General features: G+C 39.5%; 2 protein-coding genes across 3 annotated transcripts in view; one reads left to right on the top strand and one right to left on the bottom strand.

The window, feature by feature from the left end:
• CHRM5 (cholinergic receptor muscarinic 5) overlaps positions 1–20,522 on the top strand; it is an 81,289-nt gene that overhangs the window by 38,529 nt on the left and 22,238 nt on the right. The window lies entirely within an intron of this gene.
• The window catches only part of AVEN (apoptosis and caspase activation inhibitor), a 174,785-nt gene that overhangs the window by 143,949 nt on the left and 10,314 nt on the right, over positions 1–20,522 (bottom strand). Inside the window, exon 2 of one of the 2 annotated variants that reach the window (XM_043548087.1) lies at positions 12,098–12,154. The exons of the other annotated variant lie outside the window; for it this stretch is intronic. Coding sequence (XP_043404022.1) covers positions 12,098–12,154 — 57 coding nt within the window. The remainder of the gene's footprint in view (positions 1–12,097; positions 12,155–20,522) is intronic. 2 annotated transcript variants of the gene reach the window in all.

The raw sequence follows: 20,522 nt of genomic DNA, 5'->3' as shown, positions 1-20,522 counted from the left end.
TTCTTGTACAGATTTTCAAAAAATAAATGTAAATGTAAATGTAAATGACTAAAATATTTCATAATATGGTTGTCATATTTTAGACATTTTTCATTGATGGAAAAAATGTTTTATAATGGTAACCCGCAACACACTTCTGTGGAGATATAACAGGCTGGTAGCTTACCTATTTAGAACCCCATTTTTACAAGAAGTCATTGTCACACAAATATAGAGATTGTTTTTATAAGTCACAAGTGAAAATATACTTTGGACTAAAATGGGACATACAGCTGAAAACCTAGAAATAGGTCCAATTTACAAAGTGTAGTTGAAAATAGTTTAGTAATTTAGTTACAAATGGACAAGTAAATTAAGTATTTTGGCCTGTATCTAATTACCTCCACCATGATTCATACAGGAAATTATCAGCTGATAATAGCTAGGTAGGTGAGCAGTAGGGATTATGGATATCTATGTTAGGGTTGTTTTCATATATGCGTAAATAAGCAAAAAACAAAACATTGAGTCAAGGCATAGATTCTACAATGAACATCATGTAGGCTGACCCCTGTGCCTGCAGAATTAGGGCAAAACTGTACACACAGCTAGTTTATGTAGCCACGTTCCTATAACCGTCAACCTCATCTTCCATTCATTAAATCCACTAGATAAATCTTGTCTTAATATACACTCTGATATTGGAAACATTTATACACAAGTAATCTCCCTGAGAGATACTCAGCAGGCCTGAAGTAATTTTCACATTGTTACATACAATCTAAAATTGAACGTTTTGCTTTCAAGTTTACACTTAACACATATTCTGCATGGTACTCACACAATTGATGACAGTGTCTCACTTCCCAAGTAAAATTTCAACTTTTTTTTAAATGAGTGTAAGTGAGGAGATCCTACCCCATAAAGTACTTATTGGCCTTGGGGAAGTCGTACCGGTCTAGAAGCCTGTAGGTCATGAATCCTAGTTTCACTTTTTCCACAAACCACCATTAATATTTTTGCAGTTCCCAACCCACATTACTGAGCAAGCTCTATACTCCTACCTGGGAACAGAACCTAAATCTCTAATGTAACAGATCCAGATCACTTCCTTTAACTTCACTGCCTTTCAGAAGAAATGAACCAAATTTGTAAGTTTGGCTATGTTGGCTGCAACCATGGACCTAACCATTAGACTACACTCCCCATCCATAAACTGGAAGAGAACCCACAAATTCTGGCACTCAACATTCCACTGTTGTCTCACAAACAGTTCAGGAACCCACTGGCAAAAGGTGAATCAAGGGGTTGGTCCACATAGAAGATAACAGCCAACTTCTGCTACCAGTTAATTACTCCTAAGTTCAAATGATAAGAAGCCTGTGCTATGGCTCTGAAGGGCATTGGCTGAAACCCTGCTGACAACCTAGGTGAAGAATAAATAGTATGTGATCATGCAGTGAAAGATTATTACAATGCATAAACGCAAAAGGCAAGAATTAAGATTTCATATATTGTCTTACATCTGGTATTTTCTAACTTGAGCACTTAAAATAACATTAAAGTTGCAAAGTTAACAGTTTTGTTTGGTATGGTATGGTACGGTATGTTTTGTTTGTGTGGTATACACACACACACACACCAAACAAAACTGTTAAAATAACATTAAAGTTATGTAAACATACACACACACACACACTCCTTAAATAAGCACTTACTGGGGCACTAGATGCTTCATGGTATTGCTCACTGGATAGAGTTTTTCACCTGTAGGTGAGCAGTTTGAATCTGGCACAGCTAAGCAGGGATTAAAAACTGTTCCTAATTTATGGAAGTTTGATGGCGCCTCTATTAAGAGTGGACTTTGCTAATTCTTAGTTCCAGCTCAACTATCAGAAATTCACCACCACAATTCACACTAATTGGAAAACTCAGCAGAGAAGCCAAGAACTGTATAGGCCATGGAGAATGAACTATCCCTGATCCCCCTAAAGAAAGTCATCTCTCCACAGTCAGGGTTGAGCACACTGCAGGGTATCATGTATGAGACACTTGCCTGGATGTTGTCCTGTAGATAAATAGGACTTCATTTTCCAGCCTTGTCAGTTCAATAGTTTTCATCAACACTAAATCAAACATGATTTTATATTAAGTCAAAGTTTGTGGTTATGTTAAAATAATTTGCAAATGTGTAAACTCACTCATTAAATAATATGTATAAATTGTCACATGGAACCGCACTGACTTGGCTGCTATGTTACTTCCAAACTGACATTGTAATTCGTGAGAGCAGAGTATGCTTTTCTTGCAAATATTCAGAAACAAATGTAAATATAAAACGACAGCCCTAATCTTGTTAGAAACAACAGGTTTGAATAAATCCTTCCAAAATGAGTGCATTGAAACAAGGGTTTTAGCATTTCAGTCAGATTAGTGATCGTTGCTAATGCACTGAACATATTCGTGCAAGATCAATTTTAAAATACTTGTTCTAACCAAATGTTGTATTATATGTTCAAAAATAAATCAAATCATCAAAAGTATGCTGGAGAAATGTCCAGCTGATGTCAAATGCCTGCTGCTGTCAAAGCTGCAATTCTTAAATGGGAATAAAAATATATGCTGAGGTGTGTTGGAAAATACACTATTAGACAGGATTTTGTGTCATCTTGTTTCATAGTCTAATTGTCTATATTTTATTTTGTTCCTTTATTTTAATATTTTTAAAAAACTACACTGACAGTTTCAATAATAATCTAAAAAGTTTATATTTATAGAGACTTCAAAATGTCAAGGAAGCAAAATAAATTGTTAGCGTGTATAGTTAAGATCAAAGGTAAAATAAACCCAGACTGATCATTTTCTAAGAAGATTCCCTCTCTTTATTATTATTTTTGATTCTGCTAATCTCTACAAGTCAGTGACACCGCCCCCCCCCCCCCAATTCTCTCCTTCACAATCATATTTAGAGGAAAATATGTGCAAGAATATGAGGTTAATCTTTGATGCAACCTACAAATGTGTTTATACTGTAAAAAGCAATAATGACATTTTTGTTTTATAAACCCAAATCATATATTAAATAGCACCACACCTTTTGCAACTATCTTATTGATGGAATGGAAGTAATAAAATTTAGAAATCTTGTCAATCAAAGTACATGGAATCAGTACATGGAATCCAAGATACATTTATGTCTGTCAGCATGCAAATCCTTACCCACACAACTAATTTCATTGACTTTAATGAAACTACTCAAGTGAGTAAAGCTTTGTACGCTTGTGTGTTGTAGATCTAAACTTCAGACAGGTCTCCTCTTATTCTAGCCAAAAGATATTTGCACGTCTAGATTTAAAACCACCAAAAACTCTCTACCCCACTAAGTTTACCTAGCCACAAAACTGAACTAACCCTTCACAAAACCCAATTAAGACATAAAGATGTGGAAGAGAATTCAAGGCTTTAATGTATATGAAAAATACTTCAGATATATTCAGCTATATAAGAAGATTCCAGAATTGTCACGCTGTGTGTCACTCTGAAGCCTAAAATATCTGTTCAGTCAAAGTGAAGCAACTGAAACAGCTACAAGCATGGTTAAGAGTTTTTTGTGTTCAAGGTATCTATCACCAGTCACATCAGTCATCACTGCGATTCTCTGTCTGTTACCATCCAATTTTTAAGTGCTGAGACATTTGACTTTACATATTACACCTATGCGGTGTATAGGTACAGCAAGGCATGTACCTATGCCATTCCAAGAGTCCTAGACCATTGTGATATCAGAGGTAACAACTAATCAATACCCATACAAACAATTTCATTGGTTGTATGAGGAAAATGTCACAGATGGCAAGATTACTTGGCCCAACAGCCGCACTGCTTGAAAAATTAAAAAAACTCTGGAAATCTCCCATTTTGTTATGGATTTAAAATGGGATTATAATTCTGAGACCTACATTCCATCTAACTATCAATATGGCAGCTTCCTATCCAATTATTTTAAAATAGTATTTAACACTACTTTTTTAAACTACTGCTGAGTTTTCTTCTGAATTTAGAGAACATTTATATCTTTTAAACAATTTTTATTTTTATAAATACATGAAAATTAAGAAACTAGTTTTCTATATCAGTTTCAAAATGAAAAAAGATCAGAGAGTTACTAACCTGGCTTTACTATTATAAAGGTAAAAAAAAAAGTCCACAATATTTCAAATAGTACATTTTCCTTACATCCGTAGACACAGCCTATAAGCAAGTGCGGCAAAATCTGTCTCAATCTACCACCAATCATGGCACTACAATAAAGTTACACTGTAAATCTTGGAGATCCCTTAAGTGGATGCTTATGACACAGACTCACCTTTCCCTTTGAAGCACCCGGCATTGGCCACTGTCAGAAGCCAGGATACAGGGCTAGATGAACCATTGGTCTGTCTGACCCAGTACGGCTATTCTTATGTTCTTAATCTATCTATAGGCAATCCTATCTGCCTATTTCACTCTGACTGAGCCAGGGTCCAAAACTTAATGAGAACATTTGGTGACAACGTCACTCAGACTGTATTTAGATATTTCAAGATATGAAGCTTTTATTCTTATTTGTACTTTAATGTGACAGCCCGAATGTATCCAGCTTGATAAGTTTTCTTTTTTTTCTAAAAAAATAAGACTGACATATAATAAGGCCTTTGAATGTGACTGGAAATCTAAAATCAACTCACACCAGATCACATGATATGAAATAGCCTGCTGTCACTCTATCGTTCAACCAGTCAACTATTTACAACAGGTTCTGATTCCTGATGTTCCAATAAACATTAATATTGTATTTACTCCACTTAATGAAGAGGAAAACACTGGACTTTCTTAATTCATTGTAGTGCTTATGGGCTTTGAAAGCCAGTTTTGTTTTCTGCCTTCCATTCACAAAGGATTGTAGGTTTCCTGGCTTAGTATTATTACGCCCATGCCATATGATACCTGCAGACAAGGTAAAGCCTCTGAACATTATATATATATAAAGCCTTCAATGCATTCGCAGTTTAAAACATTTGTCACTGTGCTTTTTTCAGTCCTGGTTTTCACTTACTTCTTAGTCACTGATAATTGTAAAATATATCATCTTATGTCAGTCACTTCCTTTTTGACAGCTGTTTTCAAAAGTTTTAATACTTGAGAATGGAGGTTTTAGTTCACAAAGGAAAATTCTTCTACCTTGAATTTAAACTAATATCCAACTGTCTCTTTTTCAGTCAAAAGAAATTATAAGGCTAAACTATCACATATAATAATATTCACACACAGCATATTATAAACACACAAAAAAAACTTCAGTTGGTGACAAGTAAAGTTGCATCAGGACACACTCCATGAACTCAAACTTAACTTAAAAGCATGGGTATAAAAAGTTAAGGGAAATTGTCTTGCATTCCTTTCCACTTTCACATTGCCTACAACACAACACATTCCAACACTATAAAGCTTTCACTTCCATCACCATTAAACACCAAAAAGCAATATATACCCCCAACTTCATCAAAATCATACTCTAGTGCAAAACCTTAACAGTAACCTCTGATACTCCCATTATCAGCAGACTGGCACATCTGACTATACTACACATTTAGGAAGTTATTCTACATTAACATTGCTGATATCACCATTTGGCACAGTGTGAGACTGATGTAGTTGGGGGTACATACTGCTTTTTGGTATTTTCTTGAGGAGTGAAAGCCTCATGGAGTGTTGGAATATGTTATCAAGCACATTGTATGCAATGTGAAAGTGGCAAAAAAAATTGCAGGAAATTTTTTATTTCCATGCTTTCAAGATTTTGAGTTGGTGAGGTGTGTCTTGTTCTATATAGTCTGTCATAGATACTCCTATAGCCCTTTCCTCTTTATTTATCACTTCAGCACCCACATAATTAATGTATTTCCTCTCACAACATATCTGTGAGGTAGGGAAGTACTATTATCCCTATTTTGCAGATAGGGAACTGAGGAAGACAGCAACTCAGTGACTTGCCCAAAAAACAAAGGATGTCTGTGGCAGAGCAGGAATTGAATACAGTCTCCAGATTTGCAGTTCACAACCTTAACCACAAGGCCACTGAACCTTAACTGTCATGAAATGAAGTCTGCGTGTGTTTATTTCCTAGCTTTTGTTATACAGGGATGGTGTACTTCGGGGGCAGGTCCTCAGAGTGAAGGAGAAGAGAGGAAGAAATAAGAAATGCGAAACAAAAAGTGCAAGTATGTGTGTTATGGGTGTTTTGCAGCATTGCTCAAACAGGGCAGACTTATGGTTGCATGGATGTTTTCCTGTATTTTGGTTTTTCATGCCATAATTAACAGATAATAGTTCTTAAATTACAAATATCAAAGGGGATGTTTCTAGTGAGGTTATGTGGGGATCAGTTCTAGGCCAGACACTATGCAATATTTCTATCAGGGAACCTAGAAGTGAAAATAAGACAATGGCTCATAAAATCTGCAGATGACAAAAAGACTGATGGATTGATAAATAATGAGGACAGGGTAAGTCATACAGAGTGAACTGGATTGCTTGATGAGCCGGACTCATTTAAATAAACTGCACTTTGATACAGCTAGGTGCAAGCTCAGACATCTAGAGTTAAGGTTGCCCAATGACAGCTCGTGTCCTTCCAGAATGTCTAGTTCAGTAGACCTCCAATTTCTGAAAACCAGGAAACACATAGTTAATGTAAACACCCATGAAACCTTAATTCTGCACCTCTGGAGCTGGTAAGAGCTATGGGGATTTATCTGCAGGCAGTCCAGTTGCATTCAGTGTTTTAGGTGGTGCAGCTGTACTGAATAGTGGAGGCAGTATGTGAGGCAGTTTGGTAGAGGTGTGTTTGTGATACGAGATTCAGGTCTGTGTCACCCGTGTGTGATGAAAGGAAAGAGGTGCACGTGCATCCTGAAGTTCCAGTCTATATCATTTCAATACAGAATTGTGCAGGCTGTGTCAACAGCTGGGCACTGACAATATGTATAATCACGCAGATTTTAGAGCACTGGAAAGAGACAAGCTCTAGACTTTAACTATACCAGATCTGGCAGCCTGATTTAATGTCATCACATAAGTAAAGACTGTATTTTAATGCATACCCACAAGGAGGCAGACTTGTCATTGAACACACTACCTTATTTCTGGCATTTTCTCACTTTCAAGAGCTTAACTTTGCAATCTAAATACATTTCTATTCATGCGATATTTTGTATGTAATTTCCTAAGGAGGTGGTGGGGATTTTTTGTTTTCTTTGTTTTTTGTTAAAGAAAAAACAATTAAAACAAATTCCATGATGTTCAACTGTAATAAACCCCATCCCTTCTCTATCATGCAACACCACCAAAACCTTCAGCAATGCAACACAGGCTTCTACCACTTGAGCTACAGGACTATCTACATTATCTGGCAGCACAAAAACACTCAGGCCTGATCTATGCTACAAGTTAGGTCAACGTACGCCACCTTGAGCTGACCTAGTTGTGCACGTCTACACGTAAAATTTCTCTCTTACTGATACAAGTGCCCCGTTATGCCGACATAGTAACACCACCTCCCAAAGCTACATTGTGCTATGGTCAATGTATGTAGGTCAACGCAGCACAAGTGTAGACATTGCATTACCTATGTCAACCCTAACAGCCCTCCAGCTGATGTCCCTCACTACCCAACACTGACTGCTCTAGTTACAACTGTTAACTCCCCTGCCTGGGGGGCACACAGACTGGAATACACACACACACACACACACCCCTTTAAAACCCCTGCAAATTTTTAAAATGCCTTTTCCTGATTGTCCAGCTGAGCAAGCACACCCAGCTGACCATGCTGACTACACGCTGTAGACACACTCCTACCTGGAGTAGACAGGAGATATTGGATCTCTTAGGCTTGTGGGGAAAAGAGGCTGTGCAAGCACAGCTCTGAACCAGCCATAGAAATGTCAACATCTACAAGCAGACTGCTTGGTGGATGCAGGGGAAGGGCTACATCAGGGACTAGCAGCAGCGCTGTTTGAAAACCAGGGAACTCCGGCAAGCATATCAGAAGGCCAGAAAGGCCAAAAACTCTTCAGGTGCCGAGCTGCACTTTTACAAGCTTTTAAAAGCTGTCACTTTTACAAAAAGCTGCATTCCACACTTGGTGGAGACTCTACCACAATTCCGCACACCCACCATGGACACCTCCATGGAGCCTGAGTCACAGGCCCTTGCCATGAACAGCGAGGAGGAGGACCACCATGAGGAAGAGGAAGAGTACTGGGGACAGGCAACCAGAAGGTGCAACTGTGCCATGAGTCAGGACCTGTTTTTGACTCCACCACAGTCCAGCTAGTCCCTGAAGTTGAGCGCAGGCAAGCGTGAAGCAGGGGAAGGAACCTCGGGTAAGCGTGTAAATAAAATTCCCATTACAGTTATTATTGCCAACTTATCAGGGCACAGCTATTGAATTTTCTTGTACTAAAAAAGGTAGAAACAACAACGAGCAATAGAGTTATCTACCTCTCATTCCTCTCTATAGTTAGACAGGCAGAGAGGGGGTGTACAGAGCAGTTTGTCTGTAAACACAGGGATGTCCCTTGAATCCTCCTAAAAGATCCTGATGACACTTCGACTGAGGTAAAATGCAATCTGCTCCCAAAGGCTTCTAGGGATTGCAGACTTATTTCTTCCTCCACGATCTGATACTTTCCCACACCATTGGACAGGAACTTCAGCAGGCGCCTTTGCATTAAACAGGCTAGCAGTGTACAGGCCTGAGCAACTTCAGGACATCAGCAGCAGCTGTGCTCTTTCTGCCTTTGTTACCCACAGGAGTGAGGTATCAGCTAAAACCACCACCACCTGTAGAAAATGGTGCCAGTATTCAGTGCCATTGCCCTATACTCTTAGTTTCATGCAACTAAGCAATTCCCTCCTCGTTTCCCTCACCCCAGCGAGTCATATTCACCATGGCTGGTGCTATTAGTGGTGCCATAAACAAGCAATCCGAAGCAGAAATGGCAATAAGCAGGTCTTGTTTAACACTTTTGGGGAACAAGGGAAGGGAGGATTTCTGAATCTTAAGTTTCGCTTTCTGTACATACTATACTGACAATGGTACCTGTGTGTGTTTTATCTGTAGCTGCAGCCATTGCAGCCTTGAGGGGTATCTTCTCCACATCAGCGGAATGACTGACGCAGATAAGGGGGGGGGGGCGGGAAAGAGGCCATGGGAGGACATGTCCTGCAAGTTAGTGCTGCATCAGACCTTGAACAGAGAGCCTGGAGGGTGAATACTGTGGACTGTATTTGGAAGGAAAGAGTGTAGAGGAGAAGGGCCCAGGAACAGAAGAGAAAGATGCACTGAGACATAATGGAGCTTCTCCATCAACAAACTCAGATCCTGCAGACTCTTGTGGACCTCCAGATGCAACAAGTGTGGACCTGATTGCCATTGCAGTTAGTGGAGAACTATGCCAGCACGTTTACCCCTACCACTGCACTCCGGAGAAAGCATGGACAACCACAGCTTAATATACACCAGGGTGGATCTGATTTATATCAAATTGATTTAAAATCACGATTTAAATCACTAGTCAGAAAGACTCGATTTAATCATGGATTTCTACATAAAAGTGCATTCTTGGGTGTTATAACCTTAATACATATTCTTCACAACACAGAGATAGATGTAGGTTTCATTTTTAGAAGGTACACACTATACATTTTTAAAGTGATTTATTTTGAAAACTCTTCAGATTAGTTTTACAGCTATATCAGAAAATGAATGATTGTTTATTTCATTTACCAAAGGTAATTGAAGCAGATATTTATGAAGTCATTGGGAGGTGAACTATCTCCAATTCAACAGGTTAATCATTAATATTTGGAGGATTTTCTTGCCATGCTGTATTAGGAGGAGACCACCACCAGACAGACATTTAAATTGTTTATTTAACTAAAACAACAACATTATATATTCTGGATTTTTTTCTTCAACAGCAAACATAATATTTTAACAAAACAAGCATATGAATTTTTGAATTTAGTTGAACATTCAAGTTTTTTAAAATCAGATTTGTTTTTGTTAAAATTGTTTTTAACTAAAATAGTTAAATGAATTTAAAAAAAAAAAAACACAAAACAAAAATTAAAATTGACTATGTCAGCCAGGTCAACATGAGAAACTTAAAATATTGGCTTCTGCAGCTAACTCAGTCGTCTTCACCTTCATTTTCTTGTTCGTTCATAACCTGGAAAAGAAAAACAAGCTCTCCTGCTTTTTTAGGTCCCAAATGATTTCTCAATTTGGAATGAATTAGTCCAAAGGAAGAAAATATTCTTTCTACACCAGCAGAAGAAGCTACTGCTGTTAAAAGTGAGATTATCACTTCAACAGTCTCTGAATCCAAGTGCTTAAGTGACGCCCACCAATTCATTGGTGTGACTTTCTTTAAATCATCATCAGCAAACATATTTCTTGAATGGTTCACCCTTAGCTCTGAAGTTTATGATATTTGGCATTATGGAGGGATGACTGCTGGATGTCCATGTCATAGCCAACTCCTCTTCTTCAGCAGTTCAGGTTTGACCCTGATACCGAGTATTGAGAATATTTGCAAAAAATGAGCTGGAGATAGCACTTGTCCCATTTGTTTTTTTAATGCTTGTAATTAAACTCTGTCACTGCATATTTCTCTTTTTAAGATCTCACTCAGTTCCTTCCAAATTTCAACAGCATCAGCAATAAAACAGCTATTTCCCTGCATTTTGTTCAAGGCTACAGAAATAGGCTTCAGGGTATTCAGCATGCGTTCAACATTTCTCTTTAGCCCAGTGTTGAGAACTTTGGTTGTGACAATGCCATCTATTTTTTCACAATTTTGTTCACAAACTGTCATCAGATTAAACCAGTTCTTGATCTAGTGCTCAAAACAGTCCACTACTGAGTTTCATCGCACGTCTTGTGGGAGAGTTAGCTTGGTTCCTCCCACTTTTTTCAGAGCAGCTGCTGCGAAGTGGTTGTTATGGAAGTATTTTGCAGTTTCATCAACATTAGCCTTTATTTCTGGAACACTGAAGTCTTTGGCTAGGAGGTGCCTCAAATGAGCACGGCAACCATATGTTGTTAGCTTGGGACTCTCTTCTAAATTTCTTCTCATCTTGGATACATTTGCAGCATTGTCTGTGACCAAGCTGCGTACTAGACATTTGATTTTTTTTTTCCACTGTTTGTTATAGCTTGTGCTGCTACTTCTTGTAAGTATTCTGCTGTGTGTGCATTTCCTGATTTATCAGTTGTTTCTGTAAGGAAGACATTCCCTTCTTCTGTTGTCAAGTAAGCACATACAACAGGAACATTGTGGACATTGCTCCACCCATCAAGACTCAGGTTAATAATTTTACCCTCGAGACCTTTTGCATGCTGCTCAATTTCTCTTTCATACACTTTATCCAGTAATTTGCCTGCGACATCTGCTCTGTTGGGTGGATGGTATCCTGGTCTTAATGAAGTGTGGGGTTCTCAATCATACAGAAAGAGTTGGTTGCATAAACGAAACGGGCAATTTTTTCATCAATTATCTCTTTTTTTGTAATCTGCTGGTTATCATCACAAACTTATCTATGGTTGTTTCTGGATGATGGAGTTTTTTTTTTTCTTTTTGCTACAGGTGATATACTGTGGCTATGTGACATACATGATGTGACTGAAACACTATCATTGGGAGATAACTCTGAAACTCTAGAAAATGATGGTGATCTTAAAGGTGGATAGTCTTCAGAATCCTGTATGTTGAGGATGGATTCTCCTAAACAAAATAAGTCAACGCAGTTATTTAATTATTATTACCATACTGCTTATTTAGTATTACTCACTGCATTCACTGACACTCAGTACTACTTTAAAAGGTGAAATTGTAAAAGGAAGATCTGCCTATTTCATCTCTTTATTTTTTATCACAACTGAATCTAAAATGATAGTACAATAGAGTAACAACTATATTTTTTGCTCAAACATGAGACTTCAAGAATAGCCCAGAAGGAAGACAGGCCGTCCTTAAGAAAGAAGTATGAAATAAAAAAGTTTACTAACCTGAAGATCCTGCATGTTCAGACATGTTCCTTTCATCATTTTCAACGCAGCTTCCTCCTGAGAAGAAACACTTCTCATGATGTTATTTCATTCGGGCAACCAGGCCTTGCATTTCTTTGTTGCACTGTTTGCATTTTGCACACGTCTGTCTGACCCACAGGTAGAGGAACTTCATTAAATAGTCCCAAACTGGGTCTCTTTTACGGTCTGCTGCCATTATAGGTTTTCCCTTCTAGTGAGAGAATGGTACGGTAGATATCAAATCAATGAAGGCTACACTCAGAAAGACCTCAAGACTTCTGGAATGAAACTGTTTGAGCAGCACACTTTTGTTTCTACTGCCTGTCCCTCCCTTCTCACATTTATCTCCAGACTTCTCCTTGTCCAGATCTATTCCGCCCCCAACAATCTTCTGTTCATTGAACTTTTAGAAACTTCGCAATTTTAGAGAGGGGTAAGGGATTGACTCTGTGTACACAAATTTGCAGAGGGACAAGAGGATTGAGGACTGTTATTTCTCACCTCTATATATTATTTATTTATTTTAAAACATTTTTGCTGTTAACGAGCATGTTATCTCTGGAGACACAAACCCACAGTTTGAGAACTGCAAAACTTAGTATCTCTGATGGTATCTTCTAGACTGAGAACTGAGTCCCATTGGGTAGATAGAAAGATTAACCTAAATAATCTATACAGAAGCCCCTGGAACCCCATAAGATCGTGTCCCTAATCCATGAACTATTGGAACTCATTTACAAAACGTTTCTTAAATATTACATGAACATATTGTCTCATATTACAGAATTAGAATTTATAATCCCTATTCCATGATGAGATATCTTTAAACTATAATGTATCTTAATTAAAACTATCTTTAGATAGGTTTTTCCCTCAAAAAGCATTTTATCAAAAAAATCCAATTTAAATTAAAAAAATCATTGATTTTTATCCACCCTGAATACACTGACCTCTGAGAGCCACAACTGATGTATGTGTAGCTACAATGGACATCAACGTTCTTTTCCCCTGTTTATTTGTTAAGGGTTCCCAAATTTTTTGAAGTTAAGAAGTATTTACTATTATGTTCTTTAGATATTTTGTTAGGTGCTGTTTTCGTTATTGAATAAAACTCTTTTCATTAGTTTACACACATTGTGTGTAATGCCTCTGGGCAGTGAAAATAGAGGTCTTGTAAACTCACAATATGTAAGGTCAGTGACAAACACAGTGTAACAATCATCGATGTACAGCAAGCACCACAAAAATTAATAGTGCACTGACAGTGTTATAGTCATATATGGGTACCACGCACCACACAATTCCTAACAAGCCCCCAAAACAGCAGGGCTAGGTACAGCACAGTACATCACAATGCATTACTGTGGCTCACTATTAAAGTACTCTTTCAAAACCTCTCTGAGCCATATAGCTAGGCAGCTGCTCCATCCTCTACCTCTGCAGCAAATTTTCCCTCTTTGCTTCACAAATATCATGCAGGACACTACACATGCAGGCAGCTATAACCACTGGGATATTTTTCGCATTGAGATCCAATCCAGTGAGTAAACAAAGCCAGTGCCCTTTCAATCTACCAAAAGCCCATTGAACTGTCATTCTGCACCTGCTGAGCCTGTAGTTGTATCTTTCCTTGCTGCTTTCGAGGTGGCCTGACAGCTTCATGAGACGGGGAATAAAGGGTAGGCTGGATCCCCCAGGATCATTACTGGCATTTCATCATCACCAGTGGTAATCAGTCAGTGAGGAAAGAAGGTCGCTGTTTATAGCTTTCTGAACAGTCCTGTGTTCTTAAAGATAAGAGCATCATGTACCTTCCCTGACTAGCCAAAACTGATGTCAGTGAAGTGTCCCCGGTGATCCATCAGCACCTCCATAACCATGGGAAAACAGAGTATATCAACAGAAAGGGCTGTGTCAAGGTAATGGGGCCAAAATAGGGATGTGTGCGCAGTCTACTGTGCCACCCGAGTTTGGAAAACCCATAGCTGCAAAAGCCATCCACTATGTCCAGCACATTGCCAAGAATGACAGTCCTGCATAGCAAGAGACAATTAATGGCTCTGCACACTTGCTTGACAACAACATCCCCCAGAGTGGATTTTCCCACCCACCGGTAGCAATCCAGTGGTGCAAGTTTCCACAGTGAGATTTGCCATTTACTTCTCCACTGCCAGTGGAGTTCCCAGTTTGGTGTCCCTGTGTTGGATGACTGGGGCGAGCTCATCACACAGGGCCAGGAATGTGGTCTTGTGCATCTGAAAGTTCTGCAGCCACTGCTCATCACCCCAACCCTGCATTACGATGCATTCCCACCAGTCGGTGTTTGTTTCTTTAGCCCAGAAGCGGTATTCCACCGTCTGCAGCTTCTCCGTGAATGCCACCAATAACAGTGAATTGGTTCGCACTGTATGTCCCACAGCAATCTAGCCTCCAAAAAAATCACGTTCCTCCAGAGTCTTCTGGAGAGTGTGCAAATACCAGAGGATTGTGCATCCTGTGCTTGCAACAGTCATGACAATAGTACAGAGCTGTGCAGGTTCCATTCATCTGTCAGAGACAGTGGACAGTGATCAATCCAGCAGAGACTTGTGGGAAATTGAATACAGGTACAAAAATTATGAGACAGATATAATATCATCGGATGGAGAACACTGCATTATGAGAAATTGACCCCTTGCTCAGTCAGCCCTGTGTAACTCATTTCTCCCACACCATGCATTGCCAAAACCACCCACAGTTCAATGCACTCTGCATTGACACAAGCACTCTTGGTAAGTATGCACAGCACCAACACAAGGAGCCAAGTAAGCACATGCACAAGCGATGTACCAACTGTGGTGGCTATATGCTGACATAACTTGCATCGGCAAAACTCAGTAGCGTAGACACTCTCTTACCCTTTTTAAACAAGCCAGAAGAAGAGGATGTATAACACACTGAAACAATGGGCTACCCAGTCATGAGTAACCCCATTTTACAGACAGTGTAACCAAGGACACAGATCTAACTGATTCTTTCTGAGAGGCAGCCTGGTAAATGGATGGATTTGGATATGCCATTTTAGAGAGCTGTGTTTTATTCCCAGCTTGTATACCATGTCTGTAGAATGAGACATCTTAATAAGAGTTGTGAATGGCAAAGATTAAAATCAGCTAGTAGAAAAAGGGACTCTAGAACTCACACTCTCCTGGTTCTCAGTTGTTATTGCTCTGCTGGAAGATGTTAATGGCAGCCATCAACCACAGACCTAGTAAAAGTTGAGGGGAGTACTAGTCACCCTTCATTCAGATTAAATGAGAGAGAAATTAAATGCCCTTTTATTTAGTAATGACTAGAACAATAGAAGAACAGGCCAACATTGCAAGGTACGAGCAGAAGCTAAGCCATGTGGCACAAAGGGGTTCATGGTGATTGATGCAAACACTGGGGCTGGGGCACTTATTGGTTTCAGCTGGAGGGGGGTATGAGCGAAACAGAGAACCAGAAAGTAAGAAGAAAGCCAGCAGACAAGGAAAGCAGCAGTGCCATGTGGTCCTCTGAGGAAGCTAAAAGACAGAGCTTCTTGTGGGCACAGCACTTGCTGAAATGACAGACTTTGATTTCTGAACAAGGCAAATGCCTCATATTGTCTGTTTCTTCTGGGCTCAGGAAAACAGGACTTTACATACATTCTTTGTAAATAAACAGGCTTGTTCTGAAGTAATACCCAAATCATATCTTCAGTTTCTCCTACTGGAAACAACCTGACAAGGCCCCGAATATTGGCTAACAGCTTGGATCAAAGGGCCACATTATTATTATTTGTATTTGTCCTTGCTCTGGGGGTTCTCATTCCAGTCCAGAGAGGTCAGAGGCTCCTACATCATACAGTGGCCCCAGAGGAGAAAGGGACTGGCTGTTGGGGTGACATGCTCAGTCTAGGGATTGGTTGGTTGGTGAGGGGAAGCCCAAACACTGCTGTCTCCCAACCCACTCCACAGTTGTTCCAAGAGTAGCTAAGCTTGCTCTTCTCCCATGGGTTCCCAGTATAGGATAGTGTGTCCTGTTGCTGCAGTGGCATATTCAAAGATTCTGATATGCAGCCATAAGAGAATGTGTTTGGCAGCGACATCTGTAGTCAGGTTGCCTACTCCCCTTATATACTGTCTCTCTCAGAGTTCGGTACTCAGTCCCTCTCCCTCTTAGCTCTCTAAACTCCCATTCTGCAACTTTATCTCCTACCTTCAACCTGTCCAAAGTGTACTGCAAACATAACCTTCCTGCTCTGTGCACTCCGCTACCACTCTAAGAATCCCTGTACTACTTAAAATCAAGTGTTTTGTACTCTCCTACAAATTCCAATACAATCTTACCTCACCTATCTCTCTGCTCTCATTTTTTCCTACTCAACCCACCCTCCATGAGCTACCAAGTCCTTTTGCCTTACCACTCTCCATCTCCTACTCCCACTCGGCTGCATGTCCTTGTATCATGCTGTTCCTATGCCTGGAACAGCCTCCCTGTTCCCACCCACCACCACCAATGCTTTTCTTTTTACAAGCAATATCAAAGTGCCAGAGATTCTATAAGCCACAGCACATGTTGTTTCTAATGTAGGTTGGCAGACATAACAATCGTCCTACTGTATATTTTGAGATCTAGAAACCAGAAATTGTGCATCTTGTTTGATAAAATTTTTCAGCATCATAAATTATGTTGTTTGCATTTAGCGACAAACAACACAATAGGACGAGAAATCAAACAATCACTTCTGGAGAAACCATCAATCTAGTCTGCTGTCTCACTGACATTAAACCACCCTCCATTATGTCCTCCTTTCAGGGTTTCACATTGTGTAGATAAGCTCATTTCCCTTCCAATTAATCATTAATTATTCATTAGAAACTAACCATTTGTAAAAGTCATTCAACTGCAGTTTTTATCAGACACCTCAGACAAGTGAATGTGGGCATTTGCACCTCCTCTTGCATTTGTGCTTTGTTCTTTTCAGTCTTGGCCTAAGTCTATTAGGTCTGTAGACAAAACATCCTGACTTTTCTCTACCTTTAAGCTAAAAGAACAGGAGGACTTGAGGCACCTTAGAGACTAACAAATTTATCTGAGCATAAGCTTTCGAGAGCTACAGCTCATTTAATCGGATGCATTCAGTTTGGTCAGGTGCCAACGAGGTTATCCTAGCTTCTTAACCCTTTACAGGTGAAAGGGTTTTTCCTCTGGCCAGGAGGGATTTTAAAGGTGTTTACCCTTCCCTTTATATTTATGACACGCCCCCCCCAAATCACAGATAGGGTGAAACCCTGGCTGGGATTTCTTCCTGGAGCTCTAGGAGAAAACAGAGTTAATAAGACACATGCACCTCTAAATATAAGGTGGTGGGATATAATTGGTTACATAATCATGTTACAATATGTTAGGATTGGTTAGTAAAATTTCAGGAAAATGATTGGTTAAGGTATAGCTAAGCGGAACTCAAGTTTTACTATATAGTCTGCAGTCAGTCAGAAAGTGGGGGTGGGGTGGATGGGAGGGGAAATTGGAATCATGTTTTGCTAAAGGGGGAAATGGGAACAGGGAATGGGGGTGAGGAAATTGGAATCATGTTTGGCTAAGGGCAGGAATGGGAACAGGGACACAGGTGTAAGGCTCCGTGGTGTCAGAGCTGGGAAGGGGGACACTAAGGAAGGAAATTGGAATCATGCTTGCTGGAAGTTCATCCCAGTAAACATTGAATTGTTTGCACCTTTGGACTTCGGGTATTGTTGCTCTCTGTTCATGTGAGATGGACCAGGGAAGTAAGTGGGTGAAGGAATAAGCCCCCTAACATCTCTGTGCCTTGCACTGCCTTTCTTTTGCATTTTCATAGTAGCACTAACATGCAGATAAAACAATAACAAACAGTACTGCTGAGAACTAAATCTACAGAGATTTAATGTCACAATTATAAAACTGAAAAGTGGATAAGAAAATATTTTTGGAAGAGCATTAATGCATTATTGGTGGTTAGGGTGTTCGTATTTATTTGACATTCATTTCTTATTGGCATTTGTACAGTTTCAAACATCCACGGATGAGGCTCCCTCAGTGACCTTTAAGTACTGCCTCTCATTAACAGGGATAATTTACTTCCTTTTTTATGGGCCACCTAACCCCCATAACACCACATCTCTCTCTTCCAGCACAATCTCTCCTCTCATTACAGACTTTATCAAGATGAGGGAAATAAGAAAAAGCAAATGAGTTTTACAGAAGGTAAAAAATGCCTTGAGAGAGGTCTTTCATGAAGGTGTATAGAGAGAGAGAGAGAGAGAGATCTCCCTGCAACAAAGAGTAACCCTCTCCACTAGCTTGCTCCATTTGTGACCTTTAGAGAGATTTACCAAAGCAAAAAAAAGAAGTTTAATTAGAAGAAAGGGCAGCTGAAAGGACAGATACCAGGCAGAAAGCTTTTAATCTTTGTTGTACAGTATGGGAATTTCTGAAAGCTGTATGAAGTCCAGGAAACTGCCTCATGGATTTTGGACATCAGGACTGATCACTTTAGGCTTACAAGAGCCAGCATGTGCTAAAGTGGAGAAAAGGTATCTTCTATAAAATAAGTAAGTTTTAAGTGATGCTCTATATAAAGATAGAGAAAGAGATACTATGAAGCAAGTCCCAACTTGATTGTTGAAAGAAAACAAAAAGTTCATCTTCCTGAAATCTTTTGCTCTACCAAAACATTAGTGGTCTTCAACATTCACACACACTCAGCCTGACCCTGGAGTTTTTACTCATGCGAGACATCCCACTGACTTCAAGGGGGAGAGATTATTTTCCCCCTCCCCTATTTTAAAATTGCTTGTAGCAGGTGAACTTAAATGGGACTAATAATGTGAATACGAACTGAAGATGGGGTACACTATAGTGAATAGGTTCTAGAGCAATGGAACCTCAGAGTTACGAACACCAGAATTACAAACTGACTGATCAGCCACACACCTTATTTGGACCTGGAAGTACGCAATCAGCCAGCAGCAGAGACAAAAAAAAAAAAAAAGGCAAATACAATACAGTACTGTGTTAAATGTAAAGTTTAAAAAAAAAATTGATAAAGCAAGAAAACTATTTCTGTATTTATTTCATTTAAATTAAGTGAAAAGCAGCATTTTTTCTTCTGCATAGTAAAGTTTCAAAGCTCTATTAAATCAATGTTCAGCTGTAAACTTTTGAAAGAACAACCATAAATTTTTGTTCAGAGAGTTATGAACATTTCAGAGTTATGAACAACCTCCATTCCTGAGGTGTTTGTCACTCTGAGGTTCTATTATACTTTTAACTTTTCCCCCAAGAAGAATCACTGCAGCTACAGAAAACATGGCCTGAAATGACTGAAAAATAAGTTACTGGCAAGCTAGGCCAGTTCCCAAATCTGTTTAAAGCTCTAGAGGACACTCTGGATGGTTCCGATCTATCTCTGGCATTTGTAAAATACACATTACTATACCTGGCTCAATGTATTCGAGAGGAGTATTTGCAATACTATTGTTAAGGTGGTGTGAACAATTCCACTATACATCATAATATCTCCAGTGTTTATAAAACAGCTATCCCACTATTCTTAAACTAGATATGGCATATCAGGAATCAGCAAACCGGCATTTTAGTTCAGTGGTTTTTCAGCTATTCAAGAACAAAAAAGTTCAGAGAATGTATTCAAATGCCTTTCTATGTGCTCTAACAAAAAGTACCTCTGCTTTTAAAAAGAAGTTTGGTAACTTGATTTAGTTAAAAATCTAAAAAAAACCCATACATTTATCTTTGAGGAGTGGCTACTTCACATATGCTTTTTAAGACCACAATTCCATCTGGTTCCCTGTTCATTTCAGCATCGTGTTCAAAACTGCACTCTTTGCAAGATCGACTTCATTACAGAACTTTTTCCCCCTAAAGAGTGACTCAGTGCCACTTTCCTGAAGGTGGAGAATACATTCTTTATGTAAGCTTATTGGTGCTGTGATACTGTTCTAGTACATTCATCTCTAATGTGTTTCCCAAACTTGGGACGCCGCTTATTCAGGGAAAGCCCCTGGTGGGCCAGGCCAGTTTGTTTATCTGCCGCGTCCGCAAGTTCGGCCGATTGCGGCTCCCACTGGCCGTGGTTCGCCACTGCAGGCCAATGGGGGCTGTGGGAAGCAGCGCGGGCCGAGGGACGTACCGGCTGCCAGGGGCTCTCCCTGAACAAGCGGCATCCCAAGTTTGGGAAACACTGTACTAGAAATACCTTGACAAAACACCATTTTGCATTGCTATCTGTCCACAGAAGGTCTCACAATCCTATATTATCAAAGTTGTTGCACAATTAGGCCCTGATCCTGAAACTGACTCTGTATGAACACCCTCTTGTAATCATTCGAAGAAATCTACA

Source organism: Chelonia mydas, chromosome 6 (genome assembly GCF_015237465.2).
Source record: "Chelonia mydas isolate rCheMyd1 chromosome 6, rCheMyd1.pri.v2, whole genome shotgun sequence".
NCBI lineage: Eukaryota > Metazoa > Chordata > Testudines > Cheloniidae > Chelonia > Chelonia mydas.
Note: the sequence above shows the minus strand (reverse complement) of the source record. Positions and strands in the feature narration are given on the sequence as shown.